This window comes from Lathamus discolor, chromosome 3 (assembly GCF_037157495.1).
Source record: "Lathamus discolor isolate bLatDis1 chromosome 3, bLatDis1.hap1, whole genome shotgun sequence".
NCBI lineage: Eukaryota > Metazoa > Chordata > Aves > Psittaciformes > Psittacidae > Lathamus > Lathamus discolor.
This window is the reverse complement of record NC_088886.1, coordinates 91,903,675-91,923,808: the sequence shown is the minus strand read 5'-3', so window position 1 is coordinate 91,923,808 and position 20,134 is coordinate 91,903,675. Positions and strand designations below refer to the sequence as shown.

The 20,134-nt window shown below is 36.1% G+C and overlaps 1 protein-coding gene across 1 annotated transcript in view; it reads right to left on the bottom strand.

The window, feature by feature from the left end:
- Positions 1-20,134, bottom strand: part of KCNH7 (potassium voltage-gated channel subfamily H member 7) — a 243,728-nt gene that overhangs the window by 22,113 nt on the left and 201,481 nt on the right. The window contains exons 8-12 of the mRNA XM_065670557.1: positions 19,355-19,754; positions 18,433-18,632; positions 7,676-7,928; positions 3,560-3,765; positions 813-912 (exon numbers count right to left, since the gene is read on the bottom strand). Of these exons, the coding sequence (XP_065526629.1) occupies positions 813-912; positions 3,560-3,765; positions 7,676-7,928; positions 18,433-18,632; positions 19,355-19,754 (1,159 nt within the window). The remainder of the gene's footprint in view (positions 1-812; positions 913-3,559; positions 3,766-7,675; positions 7,929-18,432; positions 18,633-19,354; positions 19,755-20,134) is intronic.

Sequence of the window (20,134 nt, the reverse complement as noted above, 5' to 3'; positions counted from 1 at the left end):
ATGTTCCCATTTATTATCAGCTACTCTGAAACTATATAAAATGGTATTATGCTGCATTTAGAATTGGGGTTTAACTGTCGAGTGTGAAAGACAGACATACCAGAAACAGTAATTTTCAGACAAACCATTGGACCATGAAAGTGTAATCTTATTGAAGGAATTGTGCTTTCCCTACCATGAACATGAAAATCCTGTGAGTATCAGTTTAGCTGTCTTCATGACTGCTGCTGTCTGACCACAGCAACTATCTACAGCTCCTGGTATTTACAATATTGAATACTGGTGACATAGTTTAATATTTCACTGAATTTTCTTTCATTAGGATTACTCCTAAAAGCCTATTAGATGCATGTAAGCACAGAAGATGTTACCTGAACTCTTGCCAGGACAACCATTTACATATTACCACATGAATCAAAATCTGACCATGGTGAACCTACAGTGTCCTGAAAACAAAATATTTTAATACTGGGGAGAAACATTACCTAGCATCAAGTTCAACAAAGCCCTTTGCTAAGGGAATAAAATCAGTGCTGCTAATCAATAATCCAATAGATTAGCTTCTCAAAACAGTTTTAACCATGGTGTCTCAGAAAATATATATTAAGACATAATATACATATATGTTTATACATCTCCAAGCCAATAAGATAGCTTAGTATTTGAACAGAGTGTGTTTGCTTCTCAGTTGGATTCTCAAGAGCTGCTACAGTAACAACCAACACGGGACCCTCCTGTACCCGGCATTACCAAGTAAAATACCAATGAATAATGAAGCAGTGCTGTCTAATGTAAGAAATGAAGTTAATTACCTTCCTCTATTTCACTTTGAAAGGACAATTTCCGTCTTCGTAGTTTGCAGTTATCTCCATCCGTATCATTAGTAGTTTGTGATCTTATTACGAGGTCAGACTTGATTAATGAAATATGAAACACAGTGACAGATTAGTCCCATCTAAATAGAATAGGTTTTGAATTGGTGATTGACTGTTAATCATATTCAAGCTTTAAGAAAGGTAATATTAAACAAATCAGAATTCATCAACCTCTTCATCCCCAGTTAATGGCATTGCTGAATGCTAATGTTAAAAAGTTCATGCCGATTGAGCAAAACCATCAACATCACCACCTGCTGGTGAAACTAAAGTGTTCCAATAATAAGTTTACATGGAAAGACATGAGTTTATGTGTTACCAATTTTCTGAACTTGCACAGATGTGGTTTGAGTAATCTTAGAGAAATTAAAGAAAAAGAAATTAAATAACTTCTAACAAAGACTGTATACTATTGCAAGAATTAATGTGGTAACTGGTTGCGATTAGATTTATATTTAACTATACCGTAATAACTATAAAGGTTACATTTTACAACAATAGGGCTGGTGAACACCAGATGCTTTACTCCTCATTATTTCATCTTTCTAGACCCTCTCCTTCTCTCAATCAGATCCTGTTAATTCAGGTACTTTTCATAGCAGAATACTATGTTGGTTTTATCTATCCTTCTTATAGAAGATGATATTGTTTCCCCATGATAAATGCCAGATACATTTAAGTCTTTTTCTACTTATTTAAAACCGTGGAATTTACAAATAAGCAAATATAGCACCAGTTATGCTCTTTGTGTACATACACATGGCATTGGCTTCTGCCTACTTCCCTGTGCTAGTGAGGTTTCCCATACCACTTAAGTAAGCAGATTTGCATATGGGAGAAGGGCAGAGGGAAAGAAGTGGGAAGTGTTTACATCTTTGTCTATTTCCTTCATTGTAAACCTGGTGGGTAAGGTTCTTCACTGGTGGCATACTGGTAGAAAAACTGCAGGAGGAAAAAAGGCACTTTTGCATAAATGGGAGGACAAGAGCAGAAGTTGAGGCAGAAGCACATACCATTCTTATAATAAATCTGGATCTGAGTGATGTTTTCAAGTTCAGAATGTGCTCATCACTTCTTTTGGGGGTCGATTTTATGGATTGTAATAAACAGTGGAAAGCAAGTGGAACTGCTAGAGAAAATTTACTCTAAGCTCATGAGCCTGTCCTCCCTTCCTTTTCTCTATGAAGTCTAGTGATTTTTTCATAGTGCCTGGTACAGCAGTAAAAAATATCAACTGAAAATTTTCTAGGAAACATGAGCAGTGAGGCCTTTCTTTGTGTATTTTATACCACAACACAGAGGATGGAGTTTTCTTTCAATTATCTCAGATCTAAGGAAAAAAATAATGATAAAACATTGATGACAATGTAATTGCAGGAAATAATTGCTCAGACTAAAATCGTTGATGTGAATTTATCTTCAAGGAATTTTTCAAATATGTGAACTTTCAGTTTTAACTTGAATTTGTCACTAGACTAGGAATTCATTTTATTTTATTTCACATGCAATTAATAATGATGGCCTTTTCAATAAACACAAAAAAGATTACTTTTAAAATAAAAAAAAAGAATTTATCTTTTATTTTCAGGATGATATTTTATTAAAAAAAAAGGCTCAGCATTATAAGGAGTGACATTTCTTGTCAGAAGTTATACTTATTTTAGATTTCTAAACTAAAGATCCACATATGATTAGCAAAGATTTCCTTATCATTTGCAGCCCAAACCCTAGTATTCTTTCCTCCTTGTTTTTCAGAAGCCCCTTGAGGCCAAATTATGATATCTTCTTCTCACTGAACCTTTTTTCCTTAAAAGTATAGTCAGAAAACATGAAACAGCAGTATCTCATAAATAATGAAATGTAAACTAGTCGCTCTGTAGGCAGTATAGTCCATGTTCGTGGCCAGTAGTGGTGTAACCTGCAGCATTCTAGAGAAAGCTTTAGCCTCAGTAGTAGCATGAGCTGGCCAACAGCTCTTTCTCTCTCCCCTCCTGGCCAAACCTCTCCTCTCTTTCCCAATTCAGACTGATCCTGGCAGTCTGAAAAAAGGAAAACCAGGTAATTTTTCTACTTCCCTGAAGATACGATCTGTGCAAATGGGGACACTTAGGACAACCACTGTGGGAAAAAGAGACCATGAAATCCCTGCAGATCTGAAGACTGAGTGAAATTTGAAAAATCCCTTGTATGCTTTTAGTCTCCTAGGAGGTAGGGTGCACTCCAAGATAAGAGAATTAACAATTCATGTTTGAAAGGCAATTAAATATTTTCTATTGTTAGACACAAAATTAATCTGGATAGTCTGATTTATCTCTATTTTATGGCTGTACAATTATATTTAGTGTCAAAAGTTCCCCTTGTGGTGACCCAGGCTGTAGTCATCTGAAAAAAGCATATTTTCCATGGCTTTCACAAAACATCCAATATTTAAATATAGCACAAAATCCTGTTAGATTAACATAATCTGAATAATTTCATTGACTTCTGCTGAGCTTAACTGACCTCAGCAGGAGCAATAGGGTGAGTGTGTTTTTTCTAAATAGGATTTGGCCTTAGCTTTTAGCTTTTAATTTTGCTAACCTTTTTTTTTTTTTTTTTTTACAATTGCTGTTTTCAAGTTTTGTTACTGTGTGACAGATTCAGCCCAATGTTCAGAAAAAACCAAACAAATTTATTGTACATACCTTTGCAGTTTCATCTCTCAGATTAAAAGTCAGCTCTAGATTGGTGAGGAAGAGATCAGAAAATTCAGGGTACATATCCAAAACTTCTAGTAGATCTTCTCGCTGGATCTTATGTAAGTCACAGTAAGTTAAAGCTCTCACATCTGCATTTGACTTTCCTGGTTTTGCATAAAGATGTACCATCTCTCCAAAAATATCATTTTTCCCTGCAGAAAGAGAATTCAATGGAGATTATTATTTTTAACAGTATCCTGGGCTGCATCAAAAGGACCATGACCAGCAGGTTGAAGAAGGTGATCCTGCCCCTCTGCTCTCATGAGACCCCACTTGGAGTTTTGTGTACAGTTCTGTTGTCCTCAGCACAAGGACAGAACCATAGAATCACAGAATAGTTAGGGTTGGAAAGGACCTTAAGATCATCTCATTCCAACCCCCCTGCCATGGGCAGGGACACCTCACACTAAACCATCCCACCCAAGGCTCTGTCCAACCTGGCCTTGAACACCACCAGGGATGGAGCATTCACAACTTCCTTGGGCAACCCATTCCAGTGCCTCACCACCCTTACAGTAAATAACTTCCTCCTTATATCCCATCTAAACTTCCCCTGTTTAAGTTTTAACCCGTTACCCCTTGTCCTGTCACTTCAGTCCCTAATGAAGAGTCCCTCTCCAGCATTCATATAGACCCCCTCCAGATACTGGAAGGCTGCTGCGAGGTCTCCACATGGAGCTGTTGGAGCAAGTCCAGAGGAGGGCCACGAGGATGATCAGGGTGCTGGAGTACCTACGATACGAAGACAAACTGAGAAAGTTGGGGCTGTTCTGCCTAGAGAGGGGAAGGCTGCGTGGAGGCCTCATAGCCTTCCAATATCAACAGGATACTGGAAAGGGACTCTTCTTCAGGGACTGTAGCAATAGGACAAGCGGTAAAGGGTTTAAACTTCAGTAAGGGAAGTTCAGATTAGATACAAGGAAGAAGTTCTTTACTGTGAGGGTGGTGAGCCACTGGAAAAGGTTGCCCAAAGTAGTGGTAAATACTCCATCCCTGGCAATGTTTAAGGAAATATATGAAGAAACTTCAAATATATTTAAGTAGAAAATAGCTTAGTTTTTATATTGTTCAGAAGGAACACGAAACTTCCATGATGCAGAAATTGTTCTGAAGAACCTCTTTAAACATAGCTGCCTCTGTTTTGATATTATTAAAATTCTTTCTGTCAGTGTTGACACATTTCCAGTACCTGTTTGCTAAAATTGTCATCTCCGTTTGATTGCTCATTTTCCCCAAATATCAACACAGAGCAGTTGCAGCCATAGACCAGTGAAAATATGCTCAAAAATAAGGGCTGCAGTGCTTACCTGCAAAATGGTGTTTGGAGAGGAACTAGAAAAACACTTGTGGAATAGAATAGTGGTCATAGCAACTGAGTAACAGTAGACTAGTAAAGAAATACACAGGCAATTTTGCCTTTCTGTTAAGCATTTGTGGCTTTTACATAAGCTTACTAAAAGTAGTTCTGGTTTCTCCATTTTCTATAAAGGAAGCTGAAAACTGGGTGAGCAAGCAGTTAAAAGCTGCAAAAAATAATTTAAGGGCTGATTTCAGTGAGCATCTTAAAGAGCATGGTCAGTTTAGCTTATCAACAGGGAGATTAAGAGGTAACTGATTATATTGCATATGACCTTATAGAGAGGAAAAAATACTTGGAACTAAACGCCTCTAGAATATGACAACAAATGCATAGCAAGAACTAATGCAAAGGAATTGAAGCAGATAATTTTATACTGGAAATAAAGCACACATTTTTAACAATAAAAATTATTAACTATGGAAATAAAACACCAAGAAAAGTGATCACTTTTTCATCCCATTAAGTCTTCAGATCAAAACCTGCTACTTTTGTTTCATCAAGCACAGTTCATTAGACACATCGGATAGTTAAAGATATGAAATATAACAGGAGTCAGAGATATAACAGAGGTTAGCCAATATAATCTAACAGTCCTGATCTTAATGTTTATGAATGCAGAGGTTCCTATTCAAGGCATATAATGCCTTCTCTGCAATATGATTGTTGAATGATCACAGTATTTTTATATCTTGTCTGCAAACTAAAAGAGCAGATAGATTCTATAGGGTCCACAGTTATTGTATTTTTTAAGGATTTGGCACAGAATTGCATTAGACTGCATCAGTCAGTACTGATGAGACCTTACTCAGCAGCATTAGACAGTGCCAACAAATTGAGGAAAACCTGGGGACAAAAGAAACATTTCTCAGAGCTCTGATTTCTGTGTGAAGCTGCAATACTTGTTAAGTATGAAAACTTTATCCAAGCTACCTCTGTTAGACTGAAGTCTTTTCAACCCCAGAGGATAAAGCATTGAGTGTTTTCAATGTCCATTTCTATGCATAGGTTTTTCAGAAAGAGGAATTAACTACAAATATTTTGCTAAGTATTGATAATCTTTGTTAGGCTTCTGTGTAATTTTATTGCAAAGTAATTTTTGTTTGTATTATCTTTTATTCTTTTGTAGCAGATTTCTTCAAGATACCACAGATTTATTGACTGGAGTTAGCTATCAGGCAGGCTCTTGCCTCATGGATCCTGCACCATGTGGGCCCACAGAGCAGTTGCTTTTGGCTGCAGTTGTGCACAGTTGTCTCCCTTTCTGTCTGGCCCACCATTCCCTGGCAGTTAGGCTCCAAAGTGCAGCACCTGGTGTGAGGAGCTGTAGCCTGGAAGAGACATAATGGCATTGCTGCTGTGTGAGAGCACAGGGATCTGATGTGCCTAACATGCAAAACTTGGCCAGTCTGCATCTTCGGTCCAGGAAGAAATTGATGAGTTCATAAACTTGTCATTTATTCTTGACCGTGAGTGCTATAGAAATTTGCCTGTTTTTTTTTTTTTTTTGATGTAAAAGATGAAATCCTCAATGAACCACACTGTTCATAATCAGCGAAAAACACACAAGTAAAAACCTCACAGTATTATACTTGCATAATCATCTCTTTGCTTGTGCCTGAAGTTGGTGCAGCTGATGAAATGCAACAGCGTGATATGGCAAATTACCTTGATAACACCATCTAAACCTAGGGAACGATTGCTGTAGGCACACTTGGGTGTTTCTGTTCTTGCATCCACCCTGCAAAGTACTATCAGAATATTCAGTCACAGGTGGATTAATAGCAACACACTGCTACCAGTTCAGATTTTGTTTCAGCTATTTTTCTGGTTTCAAGTTCCTACAGTGGATGATAAACGAAAAGGAGAACATATGCATGATGTTGCAGCTGGTGGAGGTTTCTGTATAGGAAAATCCTTCCTCATCTACTCTATTATTCTTTGTGTTCTTATTACCTGATATTAAACTGGAGAAACAAATTAGTAGTCTTGTTTAGGTAGTGTTTTAGTTATTTTACTTTTAAAATTGCTGTGGCTAGTGATTTCATATAAGAGCCATCACCAGGTAAGCAGGTAAGCTCCCAGCTGTACTGAACACTGCTCTGAGACATCTTCCTTGGGAGAGAAAACAAGAAACTCCCTATGCTATGCAAACAAGAACATGTTAATCAGAAACATAAGGGAAACACGTGTTTTTTCACTTAAGTATCAATCTAGATCAGATTACTCTGTTATTCTCTTCCTTTTCTAGATGCTCAGTGGGCAGAATTAGACATTTCTGAAAACCTCTAGAAGACATTTTAAACACCTGAAGTAGATACATCTTTTTCTCCAGCTAGCAGATAGGGGATCAGTGTGCCTCAGAACCCTCATACACTGCTCAAGAAAAGGGTGTCCTTGACTTTGGTTCTTATAGTAAAATCAGAACTGGAGTAATTGGAATCTTCTTTACTCGCAGTTTAACGCTTACCTAGAGATAAATCTGCCTCATTCCTGCTCTTATATCCAAGGACATGGGCTCTTTGGTGCACATGAATTGTTGCAGTAATATGCAGTAATGTAACTTTGCTCCTTACATTATTTCTCTTCTTCAATTTAAATAACAGTGAGTAAAAAGTTTACAATTTTCCTTCACCAGAAACAACAATGGATATTTGTTTTCAGTCCCCTGATTCTTTTAACATGCCTTGTAGCAATGTACTTACCAAGAATGGCTACAACAATGTCACTCTTAAGGATTTCAATGGAGCCTCTTGACACAAAGTAAAGAGCAGTGAGAACATCTCCACAGTGCACTAAAGTGTCCCCAGGAGGTGCATGTGTTGTTTTAAATTTCATAGCCAAAGCTCGAAGACAGCCTTTACTGGCCCCCCGGAAAGCTTTACAATTCTGAAGCAAATTTTGGTTGAGGTGCAGACAAATGTCAGCTTGTAAGCATTCTGGAAAGCCCTTTAGGACCTGGAAAGATAAGCATAAGGATTTCACGTGAATAATATGAAAGTTACTTTATATAATTTTTGTTTTCTTCCTGGGCAGAAAGAAGTGACATACAAATAGAGGTGGCCCTAAGAGCTGTCAGAGGCTTACAATTCAACAAGTGCAGAGTGTAAGCTATATCGCAAAGTTTATACAGTGTGAATACTAATGTACATACTAGTGGATGTAGTGGTTTCAAAATTCATTATTAAGATTTCTCCCATTACAAGAAATGGTACTAAGGTATATGAATGAATATACTGCAGTTAAATAACAAATAAGACAACTGATGGAAGACTCTTTACTGAATTTCACCTATTTGGACTAATATGTCTATTTCCTTTATATCAGTTATGAAAGTACAACATTTAATAAGGAAGTTTTTTTGCTGAAGTAACCATGACATTTGTTAAATGAGAGCTATCTGAACAGGATAAAATATTTTTCAGAAAGACAGCATTTTATTGGGATTTTTCTGTTAAATATATTCTGCTTGCAAGTTTAGGATTTAGATTTTTATCAGAAAATGCAACACATACCACTGAAACAACGGTGTTATACAGATTTACACAGGCAGATGATTAGTTCAGCAAACAACGGGGCTAGTTGCTATGGTCCTCGCTCATCCCTTACTCAGAACAATGGGAGTTTGCCTGCAGTAGAACCATGGGATTCCTCCTGGGTACCATGGTAACATGTTAATTTTGTTTAGAAGAAAGAAGTGAGCTACTTACAACATGGTCATTATGTGTGAGCTAAATTGTCTAGGATCATATTACCTCTGATTCTTTTAGAATCAATAAACATTTCTGCTACTGGCTTCTATGGGAGCTCTGCTCACCTTTGTGACTGCGCACTGTGTTAAGGAATGGGCCTGACATTACTATGTACCACCCCTTCTTGCAGTTAAATCCTGTTATCTGCTGTCAATTATATTAATGGGTCATATGCTTTCCCTGGGACCTGCTATATCTGTTGCATATTTCGGTGGACAAAACATGAACTGATGCTACCAGTCTTACAAATGTGTGAATAGGATGTGTCTTTTTGTTATCAGAGTAGCCTATGAATTCATTCCTGTTTATCCTCTGCCCTGTTTTTCTATAAACACATAAGTTTTACTGCACAGAAAAAAAAAAAAAAAAGAATCCATTCACTTTTTGCTATATTAATTCTTACTTCAGCACAATAAAGGTCTGTGCACTCACTCTGATTGCATAAAGATATTCACAACTCATATCCCCTGCTAACAGAGAAGATGAACACATTTTTGGTATGAGGCTTCTGTCCACACAAGCCAAGCTATGGTTTACAAATGAAATATCAATACCTTTAACTGAGTTGAAATGTTTCTATGATTGCTAATGGAAATCAGTGCTGTGAAATAACAAACAGAATGTTTTAACACACATATATACAAAATCTTTATGAGCTATAGGGCATTACCAAATGAAATTTACACATCCTCAGAAAAAGCCAGCATTCAACAACAATAAGCAAAAGAAAATATGGTAAATGAAAAGCATCTGTGGTGCTGCTCTGTTTACAATATCTATCACACCACTAGAAATAGTTTATTCTGCAATTACTTTTTTATTTTAATGTCATTATATTGAAATAAAAGTATTGTGGGTTGTAACAACTTATTTGCTGAGTGATACTGAGAAACTTCATGACGAAATACATTTAGCCAATGATATGGGTGGAAAAAAATTCAGGTATTTATTTTAAAATTGTTCTATAGTCATGTGAGTAAAAAAGACCTATGTTGAATTACTTCTTTTGTTATATATCTATCTGAATACGATTTAGAAGAGCTCCATTTTTATAGAATGCAAAATAGGAAATATATTTTCAATTCAGAGGTACATACAGGAAAAAGTATTTGAATTGTTAGAAAGACAGGAGCACAGCCTTAGTATAAATTGTATTAATTTTTCACATCAACTTCAGTTTATTGCATTTAGGAAGGGATTGTATTTTACCATTAAGCAAAAACCATGCAGACCATGTGTGTTGGTTTATATTTCTGAAGATACTTTGGGTATTTCTTTAAAGAAACAAGTAGTTTGATAATTAATTTATACTTAACATGAAACTGTTCTAAAATCATTGCACATTAGTTAATAGTTATTTAAATAAATAACTATTTACCACTAGATGTCAATAACATCTGAAAGGCACTAGCTTCTGTTCAAGTATCTGTGATGAAAATGACCCTGCCCCATGGAGCTTACACTCTAAAACAGATGTTATACATCAGAGAGGAAGAACATTTACTCTTTAATACCACAATTGTCAAATGGCTAGAGGGAAGACAGGTGCCCAAACAACATTGATTTCCAATGGAGTTTTGGAGATTACTCCACTAATGCAAGTTTAGAAAAGCAAGAATCTGATTTGAGATCAATTTGTTAAAACATTCCTGTAGACAACATTACTAAAAGAAGCTTACCATATCGTGCACATTGTTTGTAGTTAGGTATTTAATCCAAGTCCAGCTGCTGATATTATACAGTTTGATTTTTCCAAACTAAGTTATATGTTGCGCAGTACAGACAACCTCTTGCCAACCCAAGCCTCCAAAGTACATTCCCAATATTCAGATTTTAATTACTTTGAGAAAATATTTTTTACTCATCAGTTTTTAGCACATGTTAATAAACAAGTATCTGATTCCCACGGATATCTTTGATTGTATGTGTAGAGAAGGAGCAATTGTATTGCAAATAAAGTTCTTAAAATGTGGCAGTCAGCATCAATATATTCTGTGTTTACACATACTGACAATGCTAAATATTAGAAAACCATCCAATATTGAAAATCATATTGTCTTTAAGATAATAAAATTCTAAATATTGCATTTAATTTATTTTCAGTTGTTGTCAGATTTTTGAGTATTTAAAGCCATTTAAGTCCCATTATAACTTGATAAGAAAAAATTAAAACAAAAAAATTAAACAACTAAAAGTCAGCATAATCTTGAAATTATATGGATACAGTGTTAGGTAATGCAAAAATAAAAATAAAACACTATAAGGTTTTGAAAATTATAAAGCTAGAATTGCTCTTCTACTAACATTGTTGTCAATGAGAAATACAAAATTAATAAATCATTTGAATACAGGTTGGGTTTCAATTGCTCTGTTCTTTCCCAACATGCTTCTATTGTTACACTCAGTATCTCCTTAACAGCGATTCCACTGGTCCCTGATGAGAAAAATCTTGGATTATCATGGTTAGATTCATCTTTAGAATCAGAACTCATGCATAATTCAAGAGACAGCATTTTATTAAAATAGTTTACAAAATATAAAATCAGCTTCACCCTCATCCTCCCCCCCCCCCAAAAAAAAAACAACCAAAAAAAAAAAAAACCCCAAAAGAAAAACAAGAGAAAAAGAAACCCAGTTATGATTCTGTGACCATAAACTCCAGTTGTTTCTCACTGGTAGTTATCAAGTCCAAGTTCAGTTGTCTCTTCCTGTCTGGAATAAAACTTATTCCCTGTCAAATAATGTTGGTTTGTCTACTTTGCATGAGAGAGGAGGAAAGTGCCATTCAAAGAGCTGAAAAACATTTTATGTGGAATAAGTGATTGAAGTTTAGTGAGGATAGTAGGGACATAATTCACATTGCCTTGAAGAGTGTGGTCCTTCATAAGTGGAGAGGGAGGCAAGCTTCATAAACTTCTTTTCAAGGTGCAAGGTTTCACTCACGTGTGTCAGACACCTTTGCGACAAGTCACTTGGAGACGTCTATGTATCCTAACCTTAGACAACTATCAAATGTTTGGGGCAATGATCACTTTGTTTTGTTTGGGTAGATTATAAGATTCATGACAATTTTCAGATTCTTTTACACTCTGTTCTGGAACAGGTATTGACATCTGTCCCACAGAAGATATTTAGAAAGTATCTGAGCCAAAGCAAATCAGGGTCTTAGCAGCAATGGAAATACCATGTTCTATACCAAAAAAATCACAGAAGGGTTGAGGTTGGAAGGGACCTCTGGAGATCATCTTATCCTTATAACTCCTGCTCAAGCAGGGCTACCTAAAGCAGGTATACCAGGATGATGTCCAGATGGCCTTTGAAAATCTCCAAGGGCAGAGACTCCACACCCTCTCTGGGCAACCTGTGCTGTTGTCCCCACAGTAAAAAAGTGTTTCCTGATGTTTGTATGGAACCTCCTGTTTAAGCTTGTGCCCATTGCCTCTGGTCCTGTCACCAGGTACCACTGAACAAAAACCTGGCTCCATCTTCTTTACACCCTCCCTTCAGGTATTTGTGTTTATGAGATCCCCTGTGAGCCTTTATTTCTTCAAGCTGAACAGTCCTGCCTCTCTCAGTCTTTTGTAGTAGGAGAGATGCTCCAGTCCCTGCAGTCTGGGAGTCAAGGATATCTTTTAATTCTGCACATAATATTGTCATAAATTTTCTCTATTAAAATATAGTGGGCCAAACATTAAAAGCCAAGACACCACTGAAGAGATCACAAGAGGGCTCTTGTGTATTGTGGGTCTGTTTGGGGTGTGTTGAAACTCATTTTGACTAAGATTTTCTTGTGCTAAATCAGTAAGACTTACTGACATATGAGTGGCAAGTATCCAGCATATAGAGGGAAAGACAGACTCTCAATCTGACAATTTAAGATGGCATAAACTGAAAAAGAAGTTCTAGTCCTTCCCTACCTTATCTGCTTGTTCCTGCCTTGTTTTGATCTCCTCACGAAATGGCTTGAGAAATGGTTCCATGCAAAAACTAACCCCGCAAAAATATAGTGAGCAGCTGAAGGTACAAAGAGGCAGGAATAAATATACTTTCTCTCATAGACACATGCTTGAACTCTATTTGGATCTCATCTGCATAATATAGATCTCAGGATATGTTGAAATTCGCATCACTAAATGCTGAATAAAGTTCTCAGTTTGAGCATAATTTTTAAACTAATTACTGAGGGCAAACACCATGGATCATTCACTTTAGTGGGATTTATATTAAAAATTAACATTTTGTTTGTCCTAGTTCTGTAAGGGCGAGTGAAACTAATTCACAGTAATTCATGTATTTGGTCAAATAACTCATGTCTTTAACTTTCATCTTTCTACCACCTAATTTTTGCAATAATCTGAGATGAACTGCACAAATTGCACCATATAGACTTTGAATTAGGATCTCTGTCCCCCAGTAGCTGCTCCCTCTGATGGAAAGAATAATGCAAGATTTAGTTTTGTTACAAAAAATTGTCTCTCAGATTTTAATAACATCTTCACCTGGACTAAAAGTTTCTGTAATTCAACATAGTTCCGTTTCTAGAAAGAATTTAGAATTTACTATTTCTATGGTAGTTAGTGATGGAAATGAATTACCGCTATAAGCAGAGGGCCAAAACATTTCCGAGGGCTTTCACCATTTTGAAAAGAATGAAGAAAGTCACAAGTGGCAATAATTCTGCTCCAGCAGGTCTTGGGCTTCACACGGAATATGAGTTATTTCTGATGATTCCTCTTCTTCATACACAAAAATGTTGCAGATTTCTGTTTTTTTATTTTTTTTATTTTTCAGAATATGAAGGAGGTCCTTACAACAGCTGAGAGAGAAGCAGTGTGTGATGATGAGCTAATTCACCTTTTAATGACATTTGAAGCCTGACAACATTATCAAGAATTAGGATCTCTTGCTTTCAGTCATTGCCATGACACTGATTTCTGTGACATTTTTATGTTGAAATTACTGGAGCTGCAGTGGGTCATTCTTCATCTATAATCTCATTACAGTTTCTGAGTAATACAATTTCTTTTACATCTGAAAGGTGATCTCTGAGATATGATACATTGCTGGGTGAGGAGGACAGAAAATTATTTCAGTTTCTTTGACTGTTGAGTCCCTCATCAACAGAAAAGTTCAATGTCTGTAGAAGTTGACCAGATCCACGCCTTTCCAAAAAATTAATGATAGTTGGAAAACTGTTAATTTGCTCTTGGTTTTGAGATGTTAGACCACAAAATACAGTGCAGGGAGTAACTGGTAATGGTAATCATTTTGCAGACAGATCAACATTGTTGGAATTTGGGTTTTTTCTGAGGTCTTCTTTTCTGTAAATTGATTAAATGTAGGCATTCATGTTTTATAAGTGGTTTTATAACAGAAAATGAAAGAACGACTTTCCTGCTAACCATATCTGAGGTACTTTCTGATAATCTTGTATGTTTTAGGATTTCCACTATGACATATAAACAAATAACAATACCACTTTCCACCACGATTTCATGTTCCCTCTGTTTAACCGATTGCTACTGCTTTTGTTCCAAACACTTCTAATTTGGATTACCCTTCTGATGGTATAAGGAACTTCATCTTGCTATTTCTTGTTGAAATTTCGATGTAGTTTCCTAATTCTGTGGTTCAAAGCTATTACTGGTGATAGTTCTATTGGTGGAACTGTTTTCATCATAAGAACTGGTCACAGTGGGAGGAAAAGCAAGAATAACAAATGTAGTGGTGTCATCAGTAACCAGTGACCAGTTTCTCACAAAAGAAGCCTTACCAAAGCAAGGGTGAACCTGCCCTTTATTTGATACAGTAGCATTGCTGGCCCTGAAGCTTCAAGACAGGTGTGTGCTCTGCTGTACTTGCATGATCACTGTGACCAAGTGTATGGTCACGTACACTTGGATGGTCACATACACTTTGCTGAGATGCTTGCAGGAGAAGGTTCCATAAATTTATACATAAAAGTTCTGAATTGCTCTCTCCTTGCATGGCAGTAGGTAAAACCCAAAGTAAAAAGGCATCTGTCCTACATCCAAAATTTTAATTACATATACATTTGGCTAAACACTTTCCAAAGCTTGTCCCACTTATTTACTTCTTTGAACTCTTTTTAAAGGTAAAATAAACCAATAAAGCTATCGAGATGCATAGAAGATCCATGGAAAAAAGGGGGGAGGATTGTAAAAAATACATGCATAACTTAAAAAATGACCTCAAACACTGAAAGATGTACTCTTTTTAGGGTAAGCATCACAGGCATGCTATTGTCAGTGCTGGACTGATAACATGGGAATGAATGGGGGAAAGAAGGCAGAGAGTTTAGGAAAAACAGAACAGGATAGTTTAAAAATAAAAGTAATGTCTTTGAATCGTTGGGTCTGGTGACATCCTTCACAAAGCAATATACACTGTAAATATTTTTTTTTTTTAATTTAACTTTACCAGTGTGTACCACAGGGATATTATTTAAATAATGCTTATTCTATAGACTCAAGATTTTTATCCAGATTAAGATAAATCCCAAATCCTGTTTATCCAGTCCATGCATAATCGTATGGAACTGTTTTTATCAAAATGCTTTCTGCAATGAAACATGATCAAAGAGATGTAGAAATGAAGCAGAGTGGAACAAATGAAAAAATAAACAATGTTCTAGGCATATTTCACCTGCAGATCATTAAAGCTAATTTGAAGTTCAGCCATTTCCAACAAGCATAATCTTCTGGTTTTCAATAGAAAGGATAGGACTTTGTTTAGGATATCAAGTTTATTCAGTCTTAGTGCAGTATAATTCCTGAAGTTAAAAGTTTTTTTTTGGTTTTTTTTTGGTAGATTTTTTTTGGAGGCGGGGGGGGAGGGGGGTGTTTGTTTGTTTGTGGGTTTTTGTTTTTGTTTTTTTTGTTTATTTGGGGGGGGTTGGTGTGGTTGTTTGATTTTTGTTTGGTTGGTTTTGTTTATTTTTTCCACTTATCCTGAATTCTTAGATTACTACTGATAATTAAAAGCATCTTTTGAAATGTATTCGCTAATATCATGAGTATGTGTGTGTTATACATTGCATGTACATATATATATAAAATGTAAATTATTCGTGCATTTCATATTTCAAAGGAGAAAGAGGACTGAGTTTCTGATTTTTATTTGGTTTTTAGTCATGAAATGAAAAAGAAAGACACTGGATCAAATTCTGCCTTCAGATATTTGAGAAAACTCCCAGTAAATATCGATAGGAGTCAAACACATTTGTCTGAGGACAGTATTAGCCCCTTGGTGTGTAAATGCAAATATTTCATGCAAAATTAAGTTAACACCACATGCAAGTCCATTTCATATGCACATGGCTTATAGCCAAGAAAACTTCATTGCTGCTTGTGCTAACATGCATATATGCTTTGAAGTGAAAGCATTCACGCAAAGGAAAATGCAGAATGATCAGCATGGCAACTTTGTCAGAGTGGCATTCCTACAGAGCAACTATCTAATGCAAACCAATATGCACATGACCTTTTTTGGGCAGAGAAGCATGATTTGAGTTGTGGGGTAAAACAGTGATTAATAAATGTGGTTAGATTAGCATTTCTGAATGCCTAATTTTTAGTGACCATTTTGCCCCACATCTGATTCTACTTGGATTATTTCCCTTTGCTATCTACCCCTTCATCATGCAAAAAGTTACAGTTGAAATTAGAAAGCATTGAACAAGCTCTAAACCCGACAGATAACATGGATATTCTCCACACTTTATACTGGAATTAAATTTGATATAAATACCTCCTGCTCTTACCAGTGGGTGGTGTTATTCCATGTATTTAGGTATGAAGCAGACAGGAAAGAGATAAATCTTTCATAAGTACAACATATATCACATAATTCTTATATTATCCTTGCACTAAATGTAATATATTCAACTCACTTTTAAAGAAAATTGACTGCCATAAAATTTGAGGGATAGAATTGTGAAAAGAATAAGAAACAAAATATAACAAAGCAAGATACTAGATTTTTTTCACATTTTATTTAAAACAAAGCCTCTGTCCTCACAATCAGATTGCAGAATGTGGGCTGTTTAATCCATTTAGTTAGTATTTCACATTTATTACAAGTCCAAGACTACTTCCAGTACACCAATTCCTTCATTACACAAAATTTAACCTGACAACATCAAGTTTTAGCTACTAGTTCATATGAAACAGGTGTTCTTAGTACATCCGTTAGCAGTAATGAATTAGTTATGGCATAAAGGATTTTGTAATATCTTCAGAAATAATTCCATGAGCTACTTTAGGCTTAGGCTGCACCCACCTGCAGCTTAAGGGCCTGATCCTGCAAAGTGCTGAGTACCCCACAATCCCATTGCCATCACAGGGAATTAGGGCCATTCAGTGCCACACAGGATGAAGCTACAGATGCTGCTTTCCACTGCAGTAATCCCCAGCAGAGGTTTGTGCAAGTATCCTTGTCTTGCATTGGGCATAATAACCCTCTGGAGGGAACACTCAGGGAAGTAGGATGTGAAGCCCAATATACTTAATTTCCTGTCTTAGTTTTATGATCTGCCTTACTTAATGGTAATCATTAACAGTCAGGCTGTCGGTGATTCATCTTTATAAAAGCTTTTAATCAAGACCATTGTTTCTGCTCACTGCATGAAAGTGTACCACTCTGGCAGTCATTCACAAACATATGTATAGATACCACATGGAAGCTGTCTGAATTTATGTCAAAATTTTTGAGTTTGATTTCTAGTTAAATTGTTACAAAAATGTATAGATTTTCTTGTTCTTGCCAGCTTTATGGAGAGCTCTGCAAAGTCTCTATAACTGAGAATAGCTCTGGAAAGCATCCCTCTAGAGACACAGATTCACAGATCCTTAAGATGCACAATGCTCTCAGTGTCTTCAAACCGATGTCAACGTTTCAGAAAAAATGTTGCTGTCGTCAGAAAATCATCCAGAAATAGAGATGCTTATTTTTGCTCATTAGCAGATTGTTATTCTTTTTTAGCTGGCCACATAATATATTTTTATATAAGAAGTGTTTATGTTTTTTTTTATCGAGAACAGAAAATATGAGGGTTGTTCCTTGCCACTTCCTAGAAATGACATTCTGTGTATTGCTAAATGGTTAGCAGTACTGTGTTGACTTTAAGTGCAGAATTGTGCGGCTATGAATGCAAGCAAACTTCTGTCCAGACTATCATATGGTTAGACTATTTCACTCTGAAAGGAGCAGCTAATCCACATGCTTGCTCCTCTCTTCCACCCCTCCCCAGTATACCTGTTCTAAGTTACACAATAGTATTTTGAAAAAGATCTGCACAGGATATATAGAAGAATAACTATGTAGACACCAACAAAGGTACTCCTGTTTGATACTGGAAGTGGAGAATCAGGCCAAAGAACAAGCAAAATTCTGGAACAGCTATGTCTGAAATATGAAACCTATAATGTTTTTTTCTAGTCAGATGCAGTTCTCAAGCTGTCGTACACACAGTGAGAGTTCAGATTTCTGATACAGTTTGCAATAACCTAGGCAGTTAAATGTTTGGATGCCAAACTTGTAATGGCTTGATTTTCAATAATTGCTAACATCCACATTTTTACACTTGCACTTTTACAGCTCATAAATAATGAAGATTTGCAATATCTTTCTAAATTCTGATGCATTTATCTATTCCTCATTATCTGTGTCTGAAAAACAGAACAACATACCATGTTCATGTCAATGCCATTGGTGTATGTCCATGCATGCTGGAAGTATTCCTCAAGTCGCTGCCGCAGAGGGTTGGGGATTTGATGAAAGCGTATAAACTCCTTTACTCGCAGCATCTGCATGTGATAGCGTGCAGTTCCCGAGTAGAGTCTCTGGATTATTGCAGATACATTTCCAAAAATGCTAGCATACATTAGTGCTGGATTAAATAGAAAGAAAAGTTACTTAAGTCTTATTGTTGGGTTTCGCAGATGATGCAACAGTTCTTTTAATGTACTTTGTATGCAAAACAGCTTAGATGAGATTATTAATTTTCAGAGATGTGGAATTGATTTACCTGAGGTTTTCTATTGATTCTATTGTATTAGCACTAACTCAGCAGGTGAAGCTTAAATATTACATCATAATCAGGTTGGTAATATTTCTCTTTGGAGATTTGTAGTCCTAAATTAAATGTTGTAAATTAGGTTAATCTAATTTTATGGACTTCAGTAGAACTAAGAGCTAGGAACTCAGATTAAGTACAAGTTAAGAACAAAAAGCAGGGTTAAGAAGCTAAACATACATATATAGGATCAGAGTTAAAATCGACAAAATATAATTTGATTAACCAAAAAATGTTGTGCTATACTTTGCTAAATCCACTCACAACTCTGCTTCCTACCCTCTATAGGATTTGCTTACAGACAGATACACAACACAAAACTTCTGACAGTTTGGGTAACAGATTTTGAGTAGTCAAGCAACTTGACTACTTCCTGACACTGCATGAGTCACAACATATTTTGCATATAACATGGCTTTCCCTGGGAATTTGCCCTTCTGGCTGCATTTTTATCATCTTATTAGACTGTTAAGTCATTTTCTCAAACACTGAGGAAAAAAAAAAAAGATAAAAATTAATAAAATAAAACTACTTACAGCCAATCAACATGACACAGATGGAAAAGATTTTCTCTGAGTTGGTGTTTGGAGACACATTTCCAAATCCTACACTTGTCAGACTGCTGAAGGTAAAATAAAGTGCTGTAACATATTTGTCCTTGATGGATGGTCCAGAGCTTGCATCACTCTTATTGTAATGTTTTCCTAATTGTTCTCCCAAAGAATCCAACCAGCCAATCTTGTGAGCCAGGTAAGGTCTTTCTACATTTCCAATGGCATACCAAATGCAAGCAAGCCAGTGTGCAATTAATGCAAATATGCACATAAGGAGCATCAGAACTGCAGCACCATATTCTGAATATCTGTCCAATTTCCTCGCTACCCTCACCAAACGCAGCAGTCTAGCTGTCTTCAGAAGACCTATTAAAGTTGTTGTCTGTAAAAATAAAATAGAAATTGATTTTATCTGTTAGCAAATTATCTGTAGCAAATTAGTAGTCAGCATGAATAAACTATTCTGGGGAATCAACAAAACCAGTAGATTAACCCATTTAAATGTAATCTTCATTTAATTTTCTTTAAACTATCAATTTCAGTATAAAAACAGTGAAGAAAATAAGAAACACATATTTTAAATTAAGATATATTAAAATTGTCATGATCTGCTTAATACTCTTTCATTTTCAATATTATACTTCATCTGGACTCTTCGATCCACTCTAATGGACTTGAATGATTCATTGGATTCATGATGTTTTGGCATGATGAAGTAAGTTATTGGAACTACTCATAATCATGTGACTGGCCTTGTAAGTA